The sequence below is a fragment of the Cavia porcellus genome, unplaced genomic scaffold (genome assembly GCF_034190915.1).
Source record: "Cavia porcellus strain 051 isolate PalLab524CR breed Dunkin Hartley unplaced genomic scaffold, mCavPor4.1 scaffold_6, whole genome shotgun sequence".
NCBI classification, from domain to species: Eukaryota; Metazoa; Chordata; class Mammalia; order Rodentia; family Caviidae; genus Cavia; species Cavia porcellus.
This window is the reverse complement of record NW_026947489.1, coordinates 23,511,908-23,538,757: the sequence shown is the minus strand read 5'-3', so window position 1 is coordinate 23,538,757 and position 26,850 is coordinate 23,511,908. Positions and strand designations below refer to the sequence as shown.

Below are 26,850 nucleotides of genomic sequence, written 5' to 3'. Positions count from 1 at the left end.
AGGCGTTTAGGCCACTGAGCTAAACCCCGACGCCATTCTCTGTTTTGCTGTTTTGCATCCAATATATATGGATGAATCCATAATGGATTTATTCATGTTGACTCACGCATAAGTCATTTATTTTTAGCTGTGTTTTCTACCCATTTTTACTCCCCATGTTTGTTTGTACATCTACAGATGACTTCCTACATTAATCCTCTGTACTGCTGTGTCCTATTTGCTATTACACACAAATTAGTCATTAACTGTTATAGTACTCAGAATCTCCATTTGACCCCATTTTCAGATTGCAGTTCTCTGTTAAACGACTTCATCTTCTATTTTCCTCATCACATAAAGCAGTTGTCTTTGAGTCTCTATCAGAAGGAATTTGTTGTTTTCTCTCTCAGCATGTCTCAGAATTTTAATTTTTTTCTTGACAACATTTTGTAAAAGAAAAAAACTAGACTCGAGATAACACCTCTGTTCAAAAGGATTGCCCTGATGGCGTCAGGCAGGATTTTTGGTTTTGCAGTACAGGGCTTTTGCTCCAGAGTACATCTCCACTCCTTTTGCTGTTTTAAGACAGGGTCTGGTCATGTCGCCAAGTTGTACAGACTGGGCTCGAATCCAGCGACCCTACCGCCTCAGCCTCCGAAAGTGCTAAGATTTTGGACGCGTGCTACCACACCCAGAAACCATGAGTTTACAGCTCCCTAAACCCCGGCCTTCGGTCCAGCGCCGCCTGTGTTGGCTGCGCTGCGGCGGGGGCGCGCCCGCCTCCCGGAGACGGAAGCGTGTAGGGGCGCGCAAGCCAAGGAGGCCTCGGGCGCGCGGGCCGCGGGAAGGAAGCGCCGCGGGCGGGCGCGCGCGGGCACCGGAAGCGCCCTCCCGGAAGCGCCCGCTCGGAAGCACCCTCCCGGAAGGTGCGGGGCGGCACCGCTGCGGCCGGCGCTGTGGGCAGCGGTCTGCCGGGAGTGCTCGGCGCAGGCCGTAGCCCGCAGCGCGACGATGGCCTCCTCTCTCGGGCCGGCTGCGGCAGGAGAGCCGGCACTGGGGAACGAGGCGGAGCCCGGGCCGCCCGTGTCGCCGCCGCCACCTCCCCTGCAGCGCGAGCCTCTGTACAACTGGCAGGCGACCAAGGCATCGCTGAAGGAGCGCTTCGCCTTCCTCTTCAACTCGGAGCTGCTGAGCGACGTGCGCTTCGTGTTGGGCAAGGGCCGCGGCGCGGCGGGCGGCCCACAGCGCATCCCCGCGCACCGTTTCGTGCTGGCGGCCGGCAGCGCCGTCTTCGACGCCATGTTCAACGGCGGCATGGCCACCACGTCTGCCGAGATCGAGCTGCCCGACGTGGAGCCCGCCGCCTTTCTGGCGCTGCTCAGGTGGGGACGCGGGCAGGGAGAAGAGCCCGGGCGTCCGCTGGGCAGGACCCGGAGGCTGCGGCCCGCCGGGGCGGGTGGCTCAGCCTGCCTGTGGGAGCGCGCGGTCCGGAGCTGCGGAGCTGCGGCTGGCGGGCAGTGGAGTTTGCGTCTTGGCTCACTGAGGATAGCTGATGGGCATCGCGTTGGCGAAAGCAGAGGGAGAAGTAGTGTGGCACTACTGATCCGTGCAGTCCAGTCCTTACGCCTGGAGCCCACAAGATTTCGTTACACCACGGTGGTTTGGCAGCCTGAGAAAAAAGTTGTTTTCACAGGAGCTTGAGTAATTGTGAAGCAAAAGCAGGCAGGTCCGTGGGGCAGAATAGATTTGTCCACAGGCTCACAAATCAGGAAGAGCAGAAGTACCAAGTTCACACAAGTGAAAATAAATGCCAAGGACCCATAGGGTACATAATTAGGAAAGAAAAAAAAAATACTGAGTGTTAAATCTCGTAAGTGAATAAGGAAGTGGAAATTAAAACAATGAGGTTACTTTTCCCATGCTTCTAACCCAATAAAGAGTTTTGAAGGTAACATCTGGGGGTATTTTCTGACAAAGGTTTTCCCTTTTGGAAAATAATCTGGTGCTCTGGATTTTTTCCTCATACTTAAGAAACAATCTACTATTGAAAAAAGTTCTACACAGAAACATTTATGGCAGTATTATTTATGAGGAAGGCAGCTGCATGTAGGAAAGGATGAAAGAAATAGTAGGTCCACTTGATGGAAAGAAAATTGCTGTCACTAAATATGATACTTAAATGAAGACCAAGTAACGATACATAAAATGTTTCTGGCAAATAGCATTTGGAATTATGTGCACCATGACTCCAACTGCAAGATGAAACTGAATAAACATTGCATACCCAGAGACCAGGACAGGGGAAAACACCAGCATGCTCAGCTAGGGGATGCTGGTAGAGTAAGATGCCAGAGGCTTGTTTTTGCTTCTCTTTCCCTGTCTCATATTTTCTGTAATTCAGTTCAGCTGTTTTTATAAGGAGAGAACAGCAACTCAAGCTAGGAAACAGGTCATTTTGATTTTTAGTTGGAGGTTGGCTAGGAAGATTGGGTGTAGCTCCTTAAATTTTCAGAGTAGAAGTGTTCTGTGGGCCAGTGGCGTGACTTACAGGGGTATTGTTAAGTGTGTAGGTCCCATCGTTACAATATTAAGTTTGGAATGAGACCTTGAGAACATTTTTTAATTTTCTTGGAGTAATACATTGGCTAAGTCGCTAATTAAAAATACTGCTAGGTATTTTCCTTTTTTAAAAAATAAGATTGCTAGATAGAGGAAAAATACATGTTGCATGTTTTCACTGAGGCTAAGCCTTTCCCTTTAATAGAACTTAATTCTAGAGTCCTTGAAATGTAGCACTGTGCAATTCGATTTTCCATTGTCTAATTTTAGTGTATTACATTTTCATGGTGCTCATCTTTCTTCATGTTCTGGTTATTGTTCTATTCTGAAATTGATATCCAGACAGATTTTTAAACTTAGAGATTGGCTGGTGTGAAATATAGATGCTAACATTGTAGGGCAAAAAGGTATTTGATAGAATACTTGCTAAATTGAAAGAGCAGAGTAGCAGGGGCATACTTTTATTGAGTTTATGTCTTGAATTAGTAAATATTGCTTAGTGGCTTTTGAACTTTAAATGGTGCTTTTCAGTTGTTCATTGGACAAATACTGTGTGCCAGTTTCTGTTCTTGATGTTTGAGATACAGGAATAAACAAGGATAAGTCTTGCCCATAATGCATACTCTAGTGAGGTGATACTTGGGTATCATATAATGTCAAATACTGATGAATATTTTGAAGAAAAATGATCAAGCTGTAAGGGAAGGAGCATTCTAAAGCATGTTTAGGCCATAAGTTTTTCCTGCTGGAGAAACTGCAAGAGTGAGCCAGGTGTAATTTAAGCAAAGATGAAATCAAAAAGAGGCCAGGCAGGGCATTAGAGACTGAAGCAGGGCTTTGAGCTTCATCTGGTAAGCAAGGGAAATCCTGTGGAGGGCTTTGAAGAGGGGAGTGCTGTGATCCGACTGTATTTTATATAAGTGATTCTGGCAGCTGTTTGGAGATTAGATTGCAGGGTGAGGAAAATAGGAAGTAGGGTGATGAATTAAAAAGGATTTTCCCAGTTGTCCAAGTAAGAGACGATGGTCACTTTCACAGGGAGGTAGAAAAGCAAGTGATCTAATTCTGGCTATGTAATAAAGGGCTGTCAAGACATTGAAGCAGGGACATAGAATAAATAGACAAGTGTGAATCTGGGGTTTAGGGAAGAGCTTCTGGTAGGATGTAAATTTGAAAGTGGAGATGAATGATATGTAAACAGTGAGGCCAGGTGAGATTACCTTGGAAAGGGGGTAGGCTGTGAAGAGGTGTAGGGATGAGCTCTTCGGTCTTCCACTGTGTAGAGAGGTAGTCGAGGAAGAGGAGCAGGAAATGAATGGAGCATTCCATTCAGTTCTGTTAGGAAAGAAAGCAAGGAGTATGGCCTCCTCAAGATCAAGACAAAGGAAATGTTTCAAGAGAGGGACTGGAAAATGATGTCCACTATGAAAAGTGGGCAGCTGTGCTTTTGAGAGTTGGGTAAAATGACATTGAGTTGATTATTAGTTCTGATGAGATGGAAGCCATTGATAACTAACAAGAATAATTTCAACTGATTGAAGTAAATGGGGGAGAAAATGGAAGGTGGGGAACAGGAGACAGCTAGTGTAAGCAATGCTCTTAGGAGTTTTGTTGCAGAAGGAAGCACAAAAGTGAAGGGTGGCTGGAAGGGGCAGTGGATGCTTAACCTGTATCTTCCGCTGCAGCGTCTGCTTTCCATCAGTGCATGACATGACTAGCTCCATCTTCATGCCTTTAGGACTTTACTCCCTGCCAGACCCTCATATCCACCTGAATCTTCTCAAAACAGTATCCAGTACCCATGCTGATGGACATTAATAATGTCATTTTAAAAAGGTCTTTTTTTAAATGAGTGCTACCTATGTGCCATTTACTGTTCCTGAGCACCCATTTAAGTTCTAGAAAAGCCCGTTGAGGCAGGCACACGATATATCCCCGTAGCAGGCACCTTTTAGCATAATAATGCTATAAATCAAGAATCCCAGAACTCAGGGATTAAAAATACACAAATGTATTCTTGTTCAAGACTCTGTGGTCAGTTGGGGAGTGACTTACAAGCTTGACTTCAAGTTGTAGTTTGGTTCTGGTTTGTTCTACAGATTGCTCATCCTTTTGGACCGTCCTACTCTTCTTGTTTGTTTTGTTTTGTTTTATTTTTTTCCCACCTTTCTTCAGCCAGATTACTGTCTGTAGTCTCTCCATTTATGCTATTAATAGTTACGCACATACTCATGGTTTCCCAGAGTCTTACTGGCTTGTTTTTGCCTACAGGGTAAAGTTTAAGCACTTGGGGAGAATGCTACGATCTGTTTTTTTTTCCCTGGCCTTCCTTCCTATTCACTCTGGTCCCAATCCTGATGGCCTCAATTCTGATGGCCTTGTTTAAATGGCTGCCTTCAAGGCTCCCTCACTTCCGTTACAGCCTTTGTACCTAGAAGATCTGCACATGTTGTTAGTATTCTTCAGGTACCTTTAATTTTACATCTTACATAGCATCACTTAATTCTGCCCACAGGTGGAATTGGGCACTGGCTCATCTGATCTCTCCCAGCATGTTTTGGTTTTCTGTTGTCATAGAACAAGCCACTCTTAACACCTCGTGGCTTAAACAAGGGCTTTATTATCTCCCTGTCAAGGTTGTGTGGGTTACTAGGATCACCTAGGTGGTTCGTGGTTCACATAGCCTGTTTCTGGTTTCTCATGCAGCTGTACCGGGTATTATCTGGGGCTAGATTCATCTGCAGGTTAGACTCAGATCCAGAGTGGCTAAATGTTTGCCTCTTTCTGTGTAGTCTCAGATCCACTCCACCGGCCTTCTCCAGCTGCTGTTTTCAGCAGAGTAGATTAATCCCTTAGCCAGTGGTTCCCTTGAGAGCAAACAGGAGCTGCCAGGCCTCCAAATGGTGTAGTCCCCAGACTGGCAGCATAGCAGCACCAAGGTCGGTTGGTCAAATGGAGTCACACTCAACCAGCTCAGATTTCTTGGGGAACAAACGTGTGTAACGGTGTTAATTCTGGAAGATATGATTTCTTGGGCACATCTTAAGAAATTAGTTATTATATAGTAGTGCTTAATGGATATTTCCATTACCTATTCATTTCATTCTCACACTGTTAAGGTTTTTTTTTTTTTTAAAGGCAAAGCTATATTACCCACATATGTTTGTCTAGGATCCATCACAATGTCTGATAATATACTGTATAGTTGCATAACTTTTTGTTGTGATGGTGGTGATGGTGGTGCTGGGAAGTGAACCTGGAGTCAAAGATCCTCATATATGATCTTGTGGGGTTTTTTCTAATAAGTCAAATTGTTATGTTAGCCTTAAAAAATTAATTGTATTAGATGCAATCTGAATTTTCTCTTCTTAGCAAACCATCTTTCGGGAGAATACAGGAATAGTATGATGACATAATCATTTTCTTGGGTTCTTATTGTTGGAGATTGTATGTGAGAGTTTACTCAGTCACTTTCAAATACAAAGAATTGTGGTAATGTCATGTTTCATTTTTAATTATACTTGGCAAATCTTGGCTTATTTAGTTTTATATTAAAGAAATCCTCACAATTCAATAGAATGTTGAGGAAGTGAACCAAGATGAATCTTGGATTTTTAAGGTTTTTTGTTGTTGTTAAAAATGGAAATAATTTCCCTGTCAGTGTTACATAGAAACCTATAGTGAGTGTTCTAGTCAGTTCACATTTCACATGTATTTATTAAGATTTAAATAAGTGCTCACACTGTACCTGGTACTATAGGGAAGACTTGGGGGGAGGGGGACAACAGAAGAAGCAGCTTTTATTTATAATTCAGAGTTTATTTTTATTTTGCACTGAAAAATTTAAAATATCTTAAACAAGAAAAAGAAGTAAAATAAAGTCAGGGATAAAGCTGGTTAATACAGAACATATGGTGTGGGTAAACTATGCTTCATTGTAATTATATTAATGACAGTGCAAAGCAAAAAACTGGGTTGCTTGGTTATAATTCATGGTGTTTGTAAGATTAAAAACACCACCTGCTTTAGGAGATGTACTGCTCTGTCTCAAAATTAGGCCAGTAAAAAGCCAAAGCTCCTGATGAGTCCCATTGTAAATGAGGCTTTACTGTAATGAATAGTATTATTAATCTGTGTCTCTAAGTATGCAGGTTTCTTAAAAGTATTCCTTTATATAAACCAGAAGTATAACTTAATAAAAGCAATTTGAATGGGAGGGTCTCATACAGAGTAATCTAAAAACACAATTCTCTCCTGTTCTCGAATATTTTTCCCATCCACTTTTTATTTTGTACATCTTGTCAGAAACTCCCAAGAAGTTTTTCAAGTGTACCCTGCACCAGAACACCCAGATACAGTGTCTCATAGAACTGCAGACTTCAGCTTTGGGGCCCTTGTCCCCTTAAGTTTGACTGTTCTCAAATACCAAGGAAAATGGTGGTAAACACCCTTGTTTCTGCTCTTTTTCAGAACCTAGCAGTTTTTGCGTAGGGAGGTATAAAACTAACTTAGGTCAGGAGTGAAGAACTTCTACCTAACCCTTAAAGCAAAAACGTCATAGGTGTTTAGTTCAGGAATGCAACTGAATACACAGTTAGCCTTCTCACTCTCCCAATTAAAGTGACTATTAAGAAATAATGAAAGAGTCTCTGTTACAGAGATGAGAAAGAGATGTCTTGGCAGCAGTGTAGACAACAGATGAAGCATGTGGAAGCTTGCTGATGAATGAAATAGAAAGGGTCAATCTGGAGCCCAGGCTGCAAGTCCCAGCAGAACCCTAGCAAGGTCTAGCCTAGGTTTTTGGAGGGAAGAGGGAGAGAAGTCAACTTAAAATCCCGCTTGTAGGCTATCCCCCCAGTCAGCTGCTGGTGACAACCAACAGGGTTCTCTGTAAATAACCCAGACTCCCTGGAGATAAATGGAGTGCCAATAGGACTTTGCTGCCCAGGATGAGGCTCTCCTCAGGATGGCAATGTGGTCCTGACCTGGGACCTGATACCTGGAGATGGTTTTAGCTGGAGACAGATCAGCTAGTAGAACACTGAACTTGGAGACAGACATTAATCAGTTGACACACACTGAAAAGCAGAACGCAAATGACAAACATAACAACAGATTCTGAATGAAGCAGGTAATTCAGAGGAACAGAAAGGACTAAAACTTTAAAAATCATCTTGGAGTCTTGAGAAGGTTTTTGAATCCATAAAATTAAAACATAATGCTGTAGAGAAAAAAGGAGTAATCAAGAAAGAAGCAAAAGTTTTGAAAATAAATATATATATAACTGGTAGGGACAAAAATTAAACTAAAAGTACAAAGGAATTTTCCAGACTACAGATCAGAGCAATAAAAATGATATCATATGCCATTAAATAGCTAATGTTTTCTGAGACTAATTCTTTGACAGGCCACTATTCAAAATGCTTTCTGTATCACATTGTATCACACTGTATCACATCACAATATTGGGGGTGTGTTAATTCTCATCACAATGTTGGGGGAGGTACTGTACTGTTACTCTGATCTTTTTAGATATACACCTAGTGGTGACAGTTTGCCTCAGGTCTCAGAGCCAACGAGTAAGAGAGCATATTTACAAATGCCGTGTAGGCTGAAAACTCAGGTGCAAATTCCACATTATTCTCCCATTTGTTCATTATCTTTTAAAATAATTCCTCAAAGGAATTAACCTTTGAAAGTAACCCCTCTTATAAATTGCTTATATAAAACAGTGATCATCTCTGTAAATTTCCCAATTGTTTTTTAGATTTCTGTATTCAGATGAAGTTCAGATTGGCCCAGAAACAGTTATGACCACTCTGTATACTGCTAAGAAATATGCTGTCCCAGCCTTGGAAGCACATTGTGTGGACTTCCTCACCAAGCATCTTAGAGCAGATAATGCCTTTATGTTACTTACTCAGGTAAGTACATATAGTTAAGGTGTGCATCCTTGTAGTTTAAAGACTGAATAGATGTGACTATTTGATTGAACAATTCTTGATTATTAAAGTATTACAGTTACTTTTATAATAAAATTCAGGGAACTATCCTAGGTCATACAGTTTTGAAGTAGAAATGTGAATTAATGCAGTGCTGAATCATAAGGGTAAAGAAGCTGAAGTCTTATATGTAGAGAGGCATTATAACTCACAGTTAGATAGCTACTTAGGCCTGGGGCTGGGATTAAGAGCCATCATTAAGTGTCTGTAGTCGGAGAAGAAAGAGCATGTTGTTGGCACTGCTTCTTGAACATCATCACAGAGCTCTATATGTGAGACACTCAGCTAATAATAACAGCAAAATATCTTGAGCATGGTTGTGTGCCAGGCATTTATTTTGGTCAGTTTTCCAGTATTGTGACAAGGTACCTGTCATAAGTAGCTTAAGGGAGGAGAGGTTTATTTTGGCTAACGGGTTCAGAGGCTTTATCCCATGGTTTACTGGCTGCAGTTTTTAGACCTGTGGTGAGATAGAAACATCATGGCTAAGGAAGATTGCTCAAGGGATGTCAGGTAGAGAAAGAGCTTTACAGGAAGGAGGGAGGGCCCTGGACAAGATAGGCCAGAGATAGCAAACCTCTTAGAGATGAGTGGCCAAAGTGCAACCCAAAACCCACTTATTTCTCACAAAATGGCAATACTGCAATTAAACCTGAGTACTGAGGTTTAGGTTATTAAAAAAAAAAAACCTCCTACATTAGCTTCTTTTTCTCTCTCTCTTTTTTTTGGTACTGAACTCATGACCTTGCACTTGCCAGGCAGGTGCTAAATCCTCAGCCCCAACCATCTTTGTTTTAAAAGCAAATAACATGCATAGGGCAATCCACTCAGACCCCTTCTGTCTCTCTCAGAAAGAAGCTTGCTTTTTCTCAATAAATATATTCTGCTCTTAAAAAACAAAAAATAACATGCATGTCATAGGTTCGGCCACCCTTCAAAGACACTCCCCCAGTGTCCTACCACATCCAATTCCCAGCCTCCGATGGCCTATTCAGCTGTGACTCATCTGTGGGTCATCCTTTGATGTGCTGAATATCCTCGTGACTGTCCCATCTGTAGGCCCCATCTCTAAACCTTGTTGCACTGGGCATCAAAACTTTATTACTTGAGACTTTGTGGGGACACTCCATCTTTACACCATAACATTAGCTCTCTCCGTATTTTCTGTACATCAGTTCATTTTGTCCTTACAATAACTTAAGTGTAGGCTTTCTTATTATCACCATTAAGTGTTGAGGCACATAGAAGTGAAATAACTTGACTAAAGTCAGGTAACTAATAAGTACTGTCTCCCAACATTTTTTTTTTCCTCAACACAATTTGATAAAAATCTAGTAAGTTGTCAGGAGGCTGAGGCAGGAGGATTGCTGCAAATTGGAAGTCAGCCTGGACTACATAGTGAGTTCAAGGCCAACCTGAATTACACAGTGACACAGTGAGACCCTATATTTAAAAAAAAAAAACCAAAAAACTAGTAAGTTGATATTCATAAAAATCTTCATTGTTCATGGGATTTTAATGTATATAGAGTGGATCACTTAACTACTTTTATATTTGAAATTATACAATTCAGAAATCAAACTGAACTTCGTTAATTAAAATGCAGATTCCAGTTCAGTAGATCTGGGGTGGGACCGAAGTTTCACATTTCTTTTGGATTTCAGATGACACCAGTATTTGTGGACCACACATCCCGTAGCCAAGATTATTTATTTAATAGCTGTCCCTGTGATAAGAAAAGGAATGTTTCAGTGTCTTGATGGCCTGAGAACCCAGTAACACATCATTGTTTTTACTGGTGGAGTCATGTGAACTTCTAGTTCCTGCCAAGTGACTTACTTGAACTAAGCATGTTCCTTTACTCAAAAGGCCCGGGTAGCTTCACCCTAAGGGAAAAGCCCGTGTGCTGTCTCTGCATGGTTTATGCTGAGAAAAATACTTTTTGTGAAGTATTATGAGAAACAATGGCAAAATTTTTAGAAAACTTATTTTACTCTTACATAGCAGTGCTAGATGCATAGCAATAGGATATAATATTGCTTATGTAACCCGAGGACTAGTAGTTGCTACTCTGAATAAGATAATTTTTACACAAAATAACTTTTTTCTAGATTTAAATGTTAAATTTTTATGAACATCAACCAAAAATAAAGTTGACTTGTACCAATTAAAGTATCTGCTGATGGGCCAGGGATTTAGCTCAGTGGCACAAGTGCTTGCCTGGCAAGTGCGAGGTTATAAGTTCAAACCCCGGAACCAAAAACCAAAAAACAAACAAACAAAAAAAACCCTGCTGACAACAGACTTTGACTGTACAAAAATGTATTATGTTTCTTACTTTAAAAATGCATAAACTAGCTAGGCATGGTATTGCACATGTGTAATCCAGCACTCCAGGAGGCTGAAGCAGGGAATTGAAAGTTTGAGGTCACCAGGGTGATATGATGACTTAGCAAGAACTTGTCTCATTTAAAAGGTCAGGGAGGAAGCTAAGTATGATTCAGGCTCTAGATTCAGTCCCAAGTACCACCAAAAGAAAAAAAAAAAGCATGACGTGTGAATCCTGTATTAGAAGCAAAAATGTAGTAAAAAAAAAAATTGGGGGTCAAATAATAAACTTGGAATTCAGCCAGAAGATGAGAATATTATATTCATGTTAGTATTTATGTTAAAAATGTGTGTGTGTTTATGTGTGTATGTGTATGTGTGTGTGTGTATGAGAAAACCTGGGGCAAAATGCCAGATAGGTAGTGTCTAGATAAGTAAATTTGTTTTTCTTTCCTATCCTTGCAACTTTTAAGGGAAAATTACACGAAAGTGTTAACATTCTATTATTTTTGTTGTTGTTGTTTTATACCCGGGATTGAACTCACGACCACACGCTTGCCAAGCAGGCACTTATGCCACTGAGCTAAACTCCTGGCCCTTATTCTATTATTTTTAATTTAGGACTAAAATTAACAGTTTGACAAAGTAATATAAAGAGTCTCAGTGTATGATCCAAGAATAGGTTTTTTTTTTTTGTTTTTTTGTTTTTTTTTTTTTTTTTTGTACCAGGGATCAAACTCACAACCTCATGCTTGTCAGGCTGGCACTTATGCCACTGACATAAATCCCTGGCCTGCATTTCTTTTTTTTTTTACTTTTATTTAAGGAGAAAAAAGAAAAAAAAAAAAAAAAAAACAGAAAAAGGATACAAGTTATACAGAATTTCAGAAAAAATAAACAGTAGGAAATCACTAGTTAATAGATTACATATTGTCATCTTAGAAATAGTTGTTCAAGTTACAAAATTAAAGCATATAGAGTGGACATTCAAACAGTGAGACTATAAACTGTTCTGTTCAATGATCCAACAAAACTCAGTAATATAGTTATCTATCTTATACACTTAAATATACATGCAGTTATGTCCTTTAGAGCACTTTCTTTCCTCTCTTTTGTACAATGACAATTACACATTTTGGGTTTTATTACTCCCACAGTTCTTATTACTTTTTTTTGAAGAGAGTAAAACCAAATGTGACATAACAACACAGAGTCAGTCAAATCAAAAGGATGGACATAATATATAATGTAAAAACAAAATACAAGGTGATCAACAATGGTTACCATAATGCCTCTTGCTATCTTAAAAAGAATTGCCTATATCATCAGTTATAATAAAATTGAACAAAACAGTAAAGAACAAAACTAATAAAACCAAAACATTGGAGACATTAGAGGACTTCAAAAGAAGATAATAGTCAACCAGAATGGGCGTCATAATGAATCTTATTGTCTTCACAGTTGTTGCCTATACTTTCGAACTTGGTACTATCAAGCAAAACAGAATAGAGGAAAATCAGTCAAAACAAGATGGTGAGAGCAATACAGGGTTTCAAATCAAGTGAATAGGAAATCAAAGTGGGTTACTATAATATATCCTGCTATTTTTTATTTATTTTTCCCTTAATTAAAAGGATAAAAATGAAAAAGTAAATAATAAAAAAAGGAGATTGAGATAAAAGAGGGTATAACAACAAAACAGCGCAGGTCAAAAAATAACCATTTAAGCAAAATAGTGTTTCACCACAACATAATCCCAACATAAAAGTAGTTACCATAGTGTCTCTTTCCTTGAAATCTTTGAGTATAACTTTGTATACTGTAGCATCAAACATATCAAGACAATGTAAAACCGTTCAAGAGAATGACAGGATTACAGGGTATTTAGAATCGACTAACAGAAAATGAACAATGGTTTCTGTATAATCTCCTTGTCTATAAAAGTTTTTGTTTATATTATCACATATATTAAAATCCAATAAGATACAACAGGTTAAAACCGATGGAGACAGATGAACAAAAGCTTGATGGGACTTCAGAACAAGATGATATTAAATCAGCACTACCTATTATGTCTTGTTTTCTCCAAAATAGCTGTTCCTACCATCCAACCTTCTCTGCCTCATTTCTGTTGAGCTCTTTTTCTGTCATTAGTTGTCTGTTTGTCTTCTTCATTTCGCTTTCTGCCCCATTCATTGTGGCCTCTCTGCCACTGTTTCTGGAATCTTGGTATTTTTCTTCCTTAGAGTATCCTGTAGTATTCTCTGTAGAGTTGAATTGGTGGTTGCAAATTCCCCTCGTTCCTTTTTATCCTGGAAGCACCTTGTTTTTCCATCAATTCTAGGGACATTTGTGCAGGATTTATCAATCATGGCTGGAGGTTATTATCTTTCAAAGTGTGAATTATTTCCCCCCACGCTCTTCTTGATTTGATGATTTGTGCCAAGATGTCTGCTATAATTCTGATGGGTGTTCCCTTGTAAGTGATCTGTTTCTTGTCTCTGATGCTTTTAATATTCTGTTCTTATATTGGATTTCTGGAATTTTGATTATTATATGCCTGGGTGTAGCTCTGTTTGGGTTGTAGATGGCTGGGGTCCTGTATGCCGCATGCATCTGAGTATCTTTATCTTTTGCTAAATTAGGGAAATTCTCCTGGATTATTTCTGTGAATAGCTTTTGTAGTTCATTTGTTTGTGTCCCTACTTCTTCTTTTATGTTCTTAATTTTTGTTATAGATCCTCTTATCATCTTCTAGCCTTTGTATTATTGCTGTTTGTTTTCTTGTTATTTTTAAGAAGTTTTTCATTTCATGCTCCCACCTTACAAATCTGTCCTCCAGTTCAGATAATCTATCATTAGTTTCTTTCAAGCTGTTATGCCTGCTTTCAATAGAGTTTTTAGTTTCCTGGTAATCTCTTTGAACCTGCTTCACGTATTCTGTTTTCTCTATTTTCTCCATCAAACAATTCTCCCCTTTTTTTCTGTTCTTCCATTCCTCCATCTGTTTTTTATTGGGTGGTGCTTAGCATTTCTCTAACTATTCTACTTATATCTTACTTTATTTCATTAAATACTTCATTTTTGAACTCGTCTATGAGGCTCCGGAGATACCGCTTTATGTCTATTGGTGCGTGTCTGATATTGCATGTTTTCTGTCCTCATTCTCCTTTGCATTAACCTTTCCTGGATCAGTGTTCTCAGGATTGGGAACTGAGGACCCTTTCTTATTGCTCCTTCTTCCCATACTTTTTGTTCCTTCCATACAGGTGTATATAAGAGGCCCAATTTTTTTTTCTCTTTGTCTGTTACAGTTGTTTGAATCGGCTGGCTAGCTGTTCCTGCCCACTGCAGTGTACTAGGGAGACATAGACCTGGGTAGCCTCTGCTGGGCCTGCCCCTCCAAGTCAACCTACTGAAGGCTTCACTGCTAGGTTGCACCGCCAGGGGCTTGGACCTAGTTTCAGCTAGCCTACTGGGTCTTAGTCCTAGGGGTCACCCAGGTCAGGGCTCCCTACTAGTCCCGCTTGAGAGGGGAATATGTGACTAAAGTCACTGCAGTGTCCTGTTCTGGCTAGTCTGTCCAGTCCTAGAATGTCCTCTGTTGAAGCCTCCTAGTCTATGGAAGGGTCCCCATTCCTCTCACTCACCGCAGGTCGATGCAGGGCTCCCCACTTGTCCCGCTCTCAACTCAGTTCACCAATTCCTGTGCTCAGAGGTTTTGCCTCTCTGCCCCTGCTGTGCCAATTCAGATGCAGCAGCGGCAGCAGGAAATTCAAATCCAAGCTTCCAGAGGCGCGGGTTCCAGCTTCCATGCTGAGATTTTATCTGTTCCTGTTATAGCATCGGGATTGCACTTAGAGTTGGTTTCTCTCAGCTTAGTTCATTCTTGGGTCGGCAGGGTATATCTCCCCTTGCTTAGGATGACTCACACCGCATCATTCTTGGATTCTAAGCTGGCTGTCTCAGAGAGCCTTCGTAGCTGCTGTTATCTGCCCGCCATGTTCTCCCGAAAGTCCCTGCATTTCTTTATATATTCTGTCATTTAAAAAATGGTTCTGATTTACATATTATGCAGGTAAATTTTAAAATTTTACCATAAAGCCAATATATTTAATACTTTTTTTCTCATAAAGCATAACTATTTAGAGATGCTTATCATTGTTCATTAACATCTGAATTCCTGAATCCTTTAGAATGGATTTTACCTGAAAATTAAATGAACCACCATCAGTCATGCTAAATAATGGCTCCCACTTATGCAGTCAATTAATTGGCAATATTCACAGCAGAATTTTGCAGGGCTCACATGAGTGCCTCTGCGGTCAGTATGTATCTGAACTATTGATGGAAACACAGCTGATCTGGGCCAGAGTAAGTCTGGTAATTGGCATACCTATCGCCATGCGTTTCCTCGGGGTTTCTTTTGAGTTTGACATCTACTCCCCCTGCTTTCATGCTTTCTTTTTTGAGTTGCAGTGTGTGTATTGATAAAGCACATTTTTTTTGTGTGTTTTTCATTTTTATCGGTACCAGGGATTGAACTCACGACCACCTGCTTGCAAGGCAGGTGCTTATGCCGCTGAGCTAAACCTCCTGCCCTGATAAAGCACATATTACAAGCTTGACTTCCTAAAGCCTAAATTAGCTTGGCAGGGAATCGTGCATTTTATCTACTCTTGATTCTTACATATTCTGTCTTCATCATGATTTTAAGTTTGTGGGATTCATCCATATTGTGTATAGCTGTAAATTATTCATTGTTATTGTTGTATAATGTTCCATCATGTGAATTTACTTATTCTTGTGTTGTTAGGCCTAGAGTTTTTTTTTCTTTAAAACTAATTTTTACAAAAGTTCCTAGAGCTCTGATGCTCTAGAATTCTTATAGTCCCTCTGTCTTCTCCATCAAAACAGAAAATGTTAAAAAAAAAATTTATTCTCTTTATACTGGTATACTTGGCAATCAGTATTACGGATTAGTGCAGCTTGTAATAGTCAAGATTTAAATGCTAGAGTTTACAAGGTTTATAGGTAGATGATCTTAGGCAATTTAGTGTACATCTCTGAATCTTTATTTCTTCATCTGAAAATGGGATGATAATGTCTCCATATCTAACCTACAGTGTTTTCTAAGGATCATAAGCAGTGTATAAAAAATAAGCTGTATACTGATAAAGATACAAGTAGTTACTTCTCCATAATTAGCAATTGTAACTTCGTATCAATTCTATACACAGCTTACAGGGGAAATAAAGTAAAATAATGGTTTACTTATGTTTAGGCTCGATTATTTGATGAACCTCAGCTTGCAAGTCTCTGTCTGGACACAATCGACAAAAGCACAATGGATGCAATCAGCGCAGAAGGGTTTACTGATATTGACATCGGTAAGATCTCCATGAACTGAATTTTTAGATTTTAAGTACAAAAATGAGTAACTTGGCCTTATTGGGAAACAAGGTGTATTTAAATCAATACTTTTCCAAATGATCAAAGCCTGTTGCCTTAATTCCATTGCTGAAACATGATACCTGACACATACAATTTGAAGGAGGAAAGCTTTATTTTAGCTCACAGTTTGTAGAGGTTTCAATCCATAATCAGCTTGCTCCTTGGCAGGATGGCAGGGCTGCATGGCAGAGGGGCATGGCAGAGGAGGAATACTCAAGGAATGGCAGAAAAAAAGCAGTGTGAGATCAAAGGAGGAGGAGAGAGATTTGCTTTTCCAGGCTGTGCTCAAGGTGACCCACCTCTCCATTAGGCTTCACCTGCCAACATCATATCCAGCCATAAATTCATTAGTAGTATGAGCAGAGAGAGCCAACAACCCACGTCTGTGGTTTTAAGTATCTGTGTATTGATGAACCCAAAATAATGATGTTGAATCCCTGTCCTCAGACACTTATATACCTATTTTGACATTTTTATTTGGAGGTTTTGCAGGCATCTGAAACAAAATAGTTAAAAGAGAACCGTTGATTCTCTTCACTCTGTTAGATCTGTCCTGTTCTTTTCAGTATTTTTTGAGACTTCGTATCACCATGAACCTGATTGCTAAAAACTCAGAAGTTACTATTGATTCTTCTCTTCTGCACCACATACTCTGTCAGTGGTGCTCATGTTCACTTTCAGAGTAGACCCAAGATCTGATTGTTTCTTACCTTCCCTGCTAAGCTTCTGTTCACTCTCTCCTGGAGAGCTCTGCAGTCTCCTGTGTCACACCATCTACCCATTCTTGCTCCCCACACAGTTCATTCTCTGCATAGTAGTTAGAACTACCCATAGAAGTAAAAACTTAGGCGGGAGATTTAGTTCAGCGGCACAAGTGCCTGCCTGGCATGCACAAGGTCATGAGTTCAATACTCTTTCCCAGGCTTCACCCCGCAAAATGAAAAGGATTGGAGGCATAGCTCAGGTTCCAGCTTCATTTAAAACATTTTGGCTGGGGATTTAGCTCAGCAGCATAAGCAACTGCCTGGCAAGTACGAGGTCATGAGTTCAATCCTCGGTTCCAAAATAAATAAATACATACTTAAAAATTAACCTTCTTGCTTCTTCTACAATTAGAATAAAATTCAGACTCTTTATAAAGATTATAGGGTCCTTCCATGATTGGGCCTCGTATTAGTCGGGACAGGCTTGGCTTGGCTGTGGTATACTGCCTCAAATACAAAAGCAAATTTATTTGATATTCAGTTAACAGGTCAAGGGAGTGTTGTAGTTAGCAGGTAGCTCTTGTGACTATGTCATCCCTTAGGATCTGAGTATTATTTGTATGTTTATGACAGATGGGAAAAAGTGGGCAGGGAAAGTGCCTACGTAGCAAAAGCATTGGTCCCAAAATAGCACCTTTATTCTGGCCTCTATTTCATTGTCCAGAGTTTACATGCAAGATCCCACTTTAGGAAAGCTAGGCAATGCATACTAACCTCATCCTAGGAAGACGAGAAAACAGAATTTTGATAAATAGCTAGCACTCATTACGTACATCTGACTTTGTCTCCGGCCTTTCTCTCTCTCATTCATGTGAATGCCATATGCACTGGCCAGTGTTACTGTATTCCAGGCCTTTGTATTTGTACTTCTTTCTGGTTGGAATCCTATTTCAAATGACTCGGATCTCAAATGACACAGGGGCTGGGGTTGTAGACCAGTGGCACAGGCCCCTGCCTGGCACGCTTGAGGTCGTGAGTTCAATCCGTAGTACCCCCCACCCCACCCCCACCCCCAATTCCATGAGACTCTTTGTATAGCTTCCTACTTCTCATCACTCAGGTCATAGGTTAAACCAGGCCTGAGACAGACTGCCTCAAGCTTACTTAATTGAAGGAGACACCCAAACAGTCTTGTTCCAGTCCTATGATTTATTTTCCTCATATTATGCACTACTCTGAAAGTCTTACTAGGTTATTTGTCTTTGTCTTTACATTGGTTTCTACTTTTCCCCTCCTGGACTCCATACTTCTTGCAGACAGGTCATTTGTCTTATGGGCTATGGTATCTCTAGCCCTGAAAGCAGTAGAACATAGTACATATTCAGTTAATACTTGCTGAACAACAGACTACCTGACTGCTTGGAATGATGACTTGTCATCCCATTTTTATAGTTCTTGCTCAGTCAGCCCAGGTAGTCATTTTAGAACATGTCTTATCTCGCCAGATCATACCACTGTAGTGACTCAATTTCTTGAGAGCTGACACCCCCCTCTCCCATGACACTTGTGTGTCCGTTGGTTGTAATCATACAACATCCTGTTGTGAGTTTGCTTGCCAGTTGCAGGGTTCCCTGGACATTGCTTTGCTTTTGTGTTACACTGAAGGGCAGGGACTTCCTGAGTCCTTCCTACCCTCTGCTGGCAGTGTGTACTGAGTTACTGGGTGTATGAGGGCCCAGGCATTGCCCAGCTGATTTATATAGCATTGCTAATCCTAATTCCCTTCCTATAGGGGCTATCAAGTGCTCCTTTTATTCTTCATCTACTCTCCTGTGAAATAATACTGCTTCTATCTGTGTGCCTTAGACTTGGAAATTGTTTTATAACTGTTTAATAACTGTTACATTATTCATGCCATTGGAGCGCAGGAATCTTGAAATGTAGGTACTTTGCCTAGGTTAGAGAGACCTATAAATGTTTGTTGATTTGAATTGACTGAGCAGTTGCTTATATTACAGTCCAGGATTGTGTTATTTTATGAAACAGTCTTGTGTTTTTATGATCTTTATTAGTCTCTCAGCTGTAATCTTGTAATTTAACATATCTGCCAATAGAGGACCTACGTGTCTGTCTACCTATTTCCCATAGGGATGTTTGTCTTAAATGCACCTGATAAAAATTGGAAATCACAAAAAAAATTGGAAATTGCAGATTTCTAGGAGCTGAGAGAAGGGAGGAACTGGATTCAGGAGCTCTTCTATCACTATCATAGATTTGCACATTTTTCCCCTCAAGGATTTGGATGGCAAGGAGAGATGATATTTCTCTCACAATTTTCTGGTAAAGGAGGAGGATAATTTATCACATTAATCTAACAAAATGAATACACATTATTTCTAGGACAGTTGATATGCCACACGCATGTGTATATGTACGTGTACATATGTAAAAAACTTTTTAAACATACTATGTTTATCTTTACTCAAGTTATTAGCAAGCACAATAGAAACATGTAAATGGGAATTCTTCCATTTTTATATAGAATGATTTTTATATTGAATGATTTTACATTATGATCATTGTACTTAATCCAACAAGGATTGAGGTATATATTAATTTTCATTTAATTTAACTGAAAAAGCTTCATAAATTCTTGGTTTATACCCATCTAGTCAGCTACATCAGAAAAAAGAAAAATTTGAATTAAAAAAGTAACTAATTTATTTTTAACATGTTGAACCCTTATTGTGTTCTAGGTTTGTTGTTGGTTGGTTTTTAATATTAGCTATATTAGCTTTGTACCATTTTTATTAAACTTTATTAGTACTGAGGATTGAACCCCAGGGCCTTTGCACTGAGCTATGCCCCCAGTTTTTATTTTGACATAGGGTCTCACAAAATTGCCCAGGCTGGACTCATACTTGTGATCTGTTTGCCTCAGCCTCCTAGAGTGCCAGTACTGCAAGAGTTTCCCACTACACCCAGTGAATATTAGCTATCTTGATATTCAGCAAATATTTAGCTCTCAGGACAGATATACATAGACCACTGCAGTGAGTGGAATAATTTTTGATAGGATTTTCTTTGACACTTATTCTAGATAATTTAATCTTATTTAATATTTTTGTTGACTTCTACTGTATATAACTGTGTTATATTCTTTAAAGTCTGAGTACTATGTATTTTATATTTGTGCTATTTTAACTAAATTCTTCAGAGTAAGATTCTGTGTAGATAATTTTCTGATGCATCTAAAATAATACTTTTTTTACTGGGCATGGTAGCACACGCTTGTAATTCCAGCACTTGAGACACCGAGGCATAGTGAGACCCTGTCTCAAAAAGACTAAAAAAATAAAATAATTTTTAAAAACCAAAATATTATTTTAGCCATTTGAGAAAAGTACCTAAAATACTTTGCTTTATCTGACTTTGTTAAACCATATATATGAATAAAATTTAGGATTCTTAAGATTATTGTTAATAATCACTATTATTGTGTCAGTCATTGAACTCAACTCTAGAGTGAAGCATGGGGGCTCTGAAATACTTCTTTAAAAATCTCTTTTTGTGTAAGACTCTGGACTTACATGCTTTTTAGTACTTAAGCCTGCTATTCACATATTTCCGCTTTGTGCCCGCTAGGCTATAGCTTATCGTGTCTTTCTGTTACCTTAGACTGTGCAGCCTCGTTTTCTTCTGAAATTATTGCTTCTTGGCTGCTGTTGCTTAAAAGTGACTGAATTTACTTAATTTTGCCTATGATGAGAGGAAGAGTCAAAGTAAGGACCTGGGTACAGCTGTGCCAATTACATTAGATGGTCATAGAGGGCTTTCAAATATATGTTATAAATTACACTTACATCCTTCACCACCAAGTACGTTGATTCTTCTTGTAGTCATTCCTGGCTCAGTTAATTCTACCTCCTCCAGTGCTGCTGTCATCTCTTGACTCTTTTTAACTTACCCCATAACTGCTCTCATTAAAAATCACATTGAGTCTTCTTTTAGAATACATTGTGTGATCAAATAATATAGTGAGTGGTTAATAATTTATTACAGAGAGAAATGCATTAATTGCCATTAGTCCTCCGCAGAATAACCCCCTTGCTTTGATGAGCACACCTACCCCATCATTCTTGCCACTTTCTGACAGTTCAGATTGCATTTCTCACTCCCCCAGCCTGATATTTTACCCATTTGCATCATCTAGCATATTATAATCAATCTGTGTTTAATCAGTCAGTCTGTTTTACCACATTAGGATGTGAGATCCCTGAGAGCAAGAAGCTTTAACTTTTAGCTCAGTGATAACAGCACCTAAAATAGTACCTGGCACATAATGCTGAACAAATGGAGAGTTGTAATCGGTAGACTTTACAAATGTGTGTGATTAACTTTCTTATGGGCTCTGATCTTACTGTAAAAGTTTGAGTTTATTTAAAAAGTAGCATGAAAAAGTAAAGGAATATTTTATGCTTGTATTTATGGTATGAAATTGAATGTTAATGGTACATTAATTTTTTAAAAACACTTTGGAATTTTAAGTCTTTTGAAGTGTACACTTTACAAAGTATCTAACCTATTTTTTATTGAGATTTGAAAATTTACTACAAGCAGGTCTATCATTATTAATCTATCATTGAACAAAATATTCCTGATTTGATCTATTTTTATTTTGTATCTACAGACACACTCTGTGCAGTTCTAGAAAGAGACACACTTAGCATTCGAGAAAGTCGACTTTTTGGAGCTGTTGTACGTTGGGCAGAAGCAGAATGTCAGAGACAACAACTGCCAGTGACTTTTGGAAACAAACAGAAAGTTCTAGGAAAAGCGCTTCCTTTAATCCGCTTCCCACTGATGACAATTGAGGAATTTGCAGCAGGTAAGACTAACTTCACTAAAGTCTGCTTAAAACATCTTGTTGCTATTGTGGTGATGTTTGTGTTTTTTTGAGACAGGGTCTCACTGTGTAGTCCAGGTCAGCCTTGTATTGCCAGGCTTGCCTCAAACTTGCATTGAGCCTCTGTCTTGGCCTCCTGAGGGTCTGGATTACATGTGTGTGCCACTATGCCTGGCTCATTTTAATAGCATCCCTGATCCAGAGAGTAAAGGAAGCTGGGTTATTTATTGAATACCCATCACATCTCAGTCTCCTGAGTAGTAATTATTGCTTCTTTCAATGCATTGTATCCTTTTGAGCTACATTTGACATTACCTGGCTGGGGAGTATGGGTCAGTGGCACAGTGCCTGCCTGGCAAGCACGGGGTCCTCAGTTTGATTCCCAATAGCGCGCCCCCCGCCCCCCCAAAAAATGTTTCACATTACCTTTGGTTTTGAGTGGTTTGCGGATGATGTGCTGGGTGCAGCCTCTCGTGTGACGTACCATCTGAAGGCTTTATTTTGAGTCACCCCACTTTTGACTGGAGTCACATTGTTTACTTTTTTCAGGTAAGTAACAGTTTTTTTGTAGACCAAAGACTTCTCAACTCTAGAGGACATTCATTCTCTTTCATCCTGGGCTTGGATTACTGTCATTCCTTCAGGACTGCTGGTTACTGCATGTTCGTCATCCCTTTTATCACACGCTAATCACCTTAAACATTTTAATTCTTTTTTTCTAGTACTTAGTATTCTGAGAAAGATGAGTTTTCAGTCTTCTTTGGATTTTATGTAGTTTCGGGTTATTTTGGGTTTTTTGTTTGTTTGTTTGTTTTTTTGTTTTGGTTTTTTTACAAATACAGATTTTCATTTTGTGGTTATATTTTTTTCTTCTTTATAATGTTTCCATATCCACAGGTAGCAAACAATGAACCTTGGACCATATTTAACACAGAGATAGATTTTGTATTTAAATGTTTAATCTAATTTTTAAAATTAATAAAGTTTTCTAAACCACATTTCTAGTGTTTTGAACTCTCTTACTTTAATTGCTTTTACTGGCCTTAGAAGGGATCTTTTATGAGAAATAGAGTGGATAAATATAAGGTGTTTGTGTTTTTGTCTTCTGGAATAGTGCATGGGGAGAAAGTATGCACAGTATCCTGCTTCTGCAGCTTACAGCACCATTCCCTATCTGTTACCTTCTCTAAAGATACTCTGTTGCTTGGATCATAGAACGTGTTAGGAGAACTCTGGCCACATTTGTGAGTGGTTCCATCATAGGAGATGGTTCCTCTCTGCTGAACACTCAGAGGACGTCAGTGGATACAAAGATCCAGAGAGGTCTCTGTAACTCAGGTTTTAGCTAAGCTTTGGCTTACTAATGATTTTACATTTATATTCTTTTAGGCTAGTCTCAAATAGATTTATGGAAATTTCACTTCCATGCTGAAGTTTTATATGCTAAGATTTCTCTCCTTGTAGGCCAGGGGTTTTAGCTCAGCATAGTAAACACCTGCCTGGTAACGCAAGGTCATGAGTACAATCCCAGGTACCAAAAAAATAAAATAAGATTTTTCTCCTTGTTTTTACATCCTTGAGATTTGAGTTTATCTCATTATGTGAAATAGTAGTTTGAACTCAGTTTGCTTTCACTGAGGCTGATAGTTGTGTTTTGCAGGTCCTGCTCAGTCTGGCATTTTGTCAGATCGTGAAGTGGTGAACCTCTTTCTTCATTTCACTGTCAACCCTAAGCCCCGTGTGGAGTACATCGACCGTCCACGGTGTTGCCTGCGGGGCAAGGAGTGCTGCATCAACAGGTTCCAGCAGGTGGAAAGCCGCTGGGGCTACAGCGGGACCAGCGACCGGATCAGGTAGCTGTCCGACCCAGTCCCCACTGGGCTGCGCTGGGCTGGAGGGCAGAGGTGGCACTCGTCCCCACACTGACCCACCATCCTGCTCAGACTGCGAAAGACGACTAAGCAAGATCTACCTTACACTCTTTCTGCTTCATACATCTTTAATACAATAGGCAAGAAGTCATGAATACGTATTTTACTAAGTTGTGAAAGTGATGTCTTAGGAAGTAAGGCAAAAGGATTAGGTGGGGCCCTTGGTTACAGGAAATCTATTTGGGTCTAGTCTTGGCTAATCAAATACTGCTTTTACAGGCTTAAAGCGACAATTTAATCAGTTTCACTTTACTAAGCTAAATGTTAAGTTTTTTCTCTGAAAAGGTGCTGTATGGAAAATATCTCAGTATACATGTATAAAAGTTTTAGGAAAATAAGATTTATAGCTGGGAATGTTGGGGCACACCTGTTAATTCCAGCACTTGGGAAGCTGAGACAGGAGGACTGGCATAAATTCAAGGCCAACTTGGGGCTACATAGTGAGTTCAAGGCAAGCCTGAACTACATAGCGAGACCCTATCTCAAAAAAAAAAGCACAAATAAATAAATATCTATGAAAAATATATGCATACATACAGCCTTCCTGAAGATTTTACCTTTGCTATACTGTATTTCTTTAGGTTAAATGTCAAAATAAAATTAATATTAGTTGTCATAAAACATGCCTTTTGTACTTTCAGTTATTTAATAGCACTTTTATAATACTGGTCATTAATAACAACTTTGTTAAATAGAGCAAAAGTTGAATGGGGGGACTATCATGAACTCTAGGGTTAAAATGAGAGTTTACTTTTAGCCCCACCCCACCCCTTACCCTGAACTGAAGATTTAACCAAGGGCCTCGCAAGTGCCAGCAAATTCTCTACCACTGAGCCACATCCCTCAGCCCTTAAAGTGGGAGCATTAAATGCATTTTTAAACTGTTACTCATTCACAGTGAGGGTACTGTATGTGAGAACTTACAGAATGAGGGGAAAGCTGTACACATAGAAAGTTAACAATTTAGTAAACAAATTAGAGTAAAAGTAAATGACCTAGGCATTTAATCACGATAGCTAGGAAGTGGACAGCAAAAGAACCAGAAACTTAATGAAAGAGAAAGAAAATAGGTAATTACAAAAATGAGTGGATTAAAAATAGTAAAACTGACAGATCTATAAGCAGTTCCTTAAAAAGATTACTAGAATAAACTTCTGGCAAGTATAATAAAAAAGTTCACATTTAGAAATCCAAATGGGAATATAAGCATATGCTGAGAGTTTAATTCTGGGTTTACTCTGTGTTAATAAATTGAACATCTTGATGGAATGGATCATTTTATAGGCAAATATAAATTATCAAAATTGACTGAAGAAGAAAGCCTGAATAGACCAGTTACCATGGAAGGAATTAAAAGTTATCAAAGAACTGTCCCTTCGCCAGGTGGTTTGTACAGGTGAGTTTTAATCAAACATTCAAGGAACATACGGTTTCCTTCAACATTAAAAGAAGAAAATAATTCTTAGTTATTGAAGGATGCATAATCTTTATATCAGAGTCTAACAAGACAAAAAATCAGCTTCATTTACATTATAAAGGAAAAATTCAACATTAAATGTTGGCACATTGAAAGTAGCAGTACCAGAGGAGATTACTACTATGTGAGCAAATAGTTTATTTATAGGTTGAAAAAATGGCTCACCGTTAAAAAATAGACAAAATCAACTTGATATCAATAGATATCAGAAGACTTGATAAAATTTCATCTCTATTCTAGATATAACTATTAGTAGATTAAAATCTTTAATATGATAGTCTTTGAAACCTCAAGTTAGGGATGCCTCTTTGTTTTGCAACAGTGTTACTATAGTTCTCATTGATAGTCATAAAAAAATAAAGGAATTAGAGCCTTAAATATTGGAAGAGGCCTTTTTTCATTATTCACAGGTGGTATGTACATTAGTATTGCCCAATTCATCAAACCCAATTTGCTCTTTTTTACAATACATTTTTATTTGGCAGATGGTCTAGTTTTAAAGGAGAAATATGTGTAACTGATGGTACAAGTATATAAGTACATACTTCAGTGTGTAGATGTTAAGCATGATAGAACTAGAGCATAAACTGAAGTGGCCTGATACAGTAGCTGTATGCGTCAGTAGGACGAGGCAGCTTTGACTGCAGGGTACAAGCATGTTATGTGAGTGTTTCCAGGTGAAACAGTTGAATCAATTCTGTTTATTCATGTTGTTGTATTTGTGAACTTGCCTGCTGGCTAGAATTTATCTGTAACCTTAAAATCAGTATGCAGGGCCTTTCTTCGTCCCTTTCAGCCAGTGACTTTAGTTGCCATCCACCAGTGGAGGCGCTGCCTTGTTCCAGCTCTGCTACAGAGATGGAGGAAGTGGGGGCAGCCTGGCAGTGGTGTTGGTACTGATGTGGCAGGGAACTCTGGTCATCTGTGACACCTGTTGGTGGGGCAGCCTAGGCAAGACATTTGAGGTTACTGCTGAATTCCTGTTCCTTTTATAAAATAAAGCAAATAGAATCTACCAGAACATGTTGCTTTTAGAATTTGTTTATACTCTATGTGAGGTGTGTGTGGGCGTACACATTTATGGTACATGCCTGCATATGTATGTCTTTTTTTCCCCAGTAGTAGTAACTGTATTTGCTAATTCTCTGTAAGCAGCTGCTTATAGAAGTGACTATAGAATACTTTATCTATGTGGTAGTTGCCTCTTACATAAAAAAAAAATCAGCATTTAAATTGCATTAAAATGTTTTTAATCTGTACTGAAGTCAGTTTCCTCCTACATGAGTCTGGCATGACAGTCTGACAGCTGGTCAAGATTGCTATGGGAGACTGTTCTGTGACTATAGGGAACCTATCTCTGGCTGCTGCCCAGCAGTGCTCCTGAACCTTTGTGAGGATGGAACATTCTCCCTGGTGGTGGAGTGCCTTTGGGAACAGTTAGTTCACCTAATTAAACCTCGGAGTCAGCTCAAAAAGCTATTGAGGAGAATAGTCCACACTTCCATAAAGT

General features: G+C 39.3%; 1 protein-coding gene across 1 annotated transcript in view; it reads left to right on the top strand.

The window, feature by feature from the left end:
- Nucleotides 1–716: 716 nt before the first annotated feature.
- The window catches only part of Btbd1 (BTB domain containing 1), a 35,888-nt gene continuing 9,754 nt past the window's right edge, over nt 717–26,850 (top strand). The window contains exons 1-5 of the mRNA XM_003475475.5: nt 717–1,361; nt 8,306–8,462; nt 16,153–16,258; nt 21,717–21,914; nt 23,593–23,785. Of these exons, the coding sequence (XP_003475523.1) occupies nt 991–1,361; nt 8,306–8,462; nt 16,153–16,258; nt 21,717–21,914; nt 23,593–23,785 (1,025 nt within the window). The 5' untranslated portion in view covers nt 717–990. The remainder of the gene's footprint in view (nt 1,362–8,305; nt 8,463–16,152; nt 16,259–21,716; nt 21,915–23,592; nt 23,786–26,850) is intronic.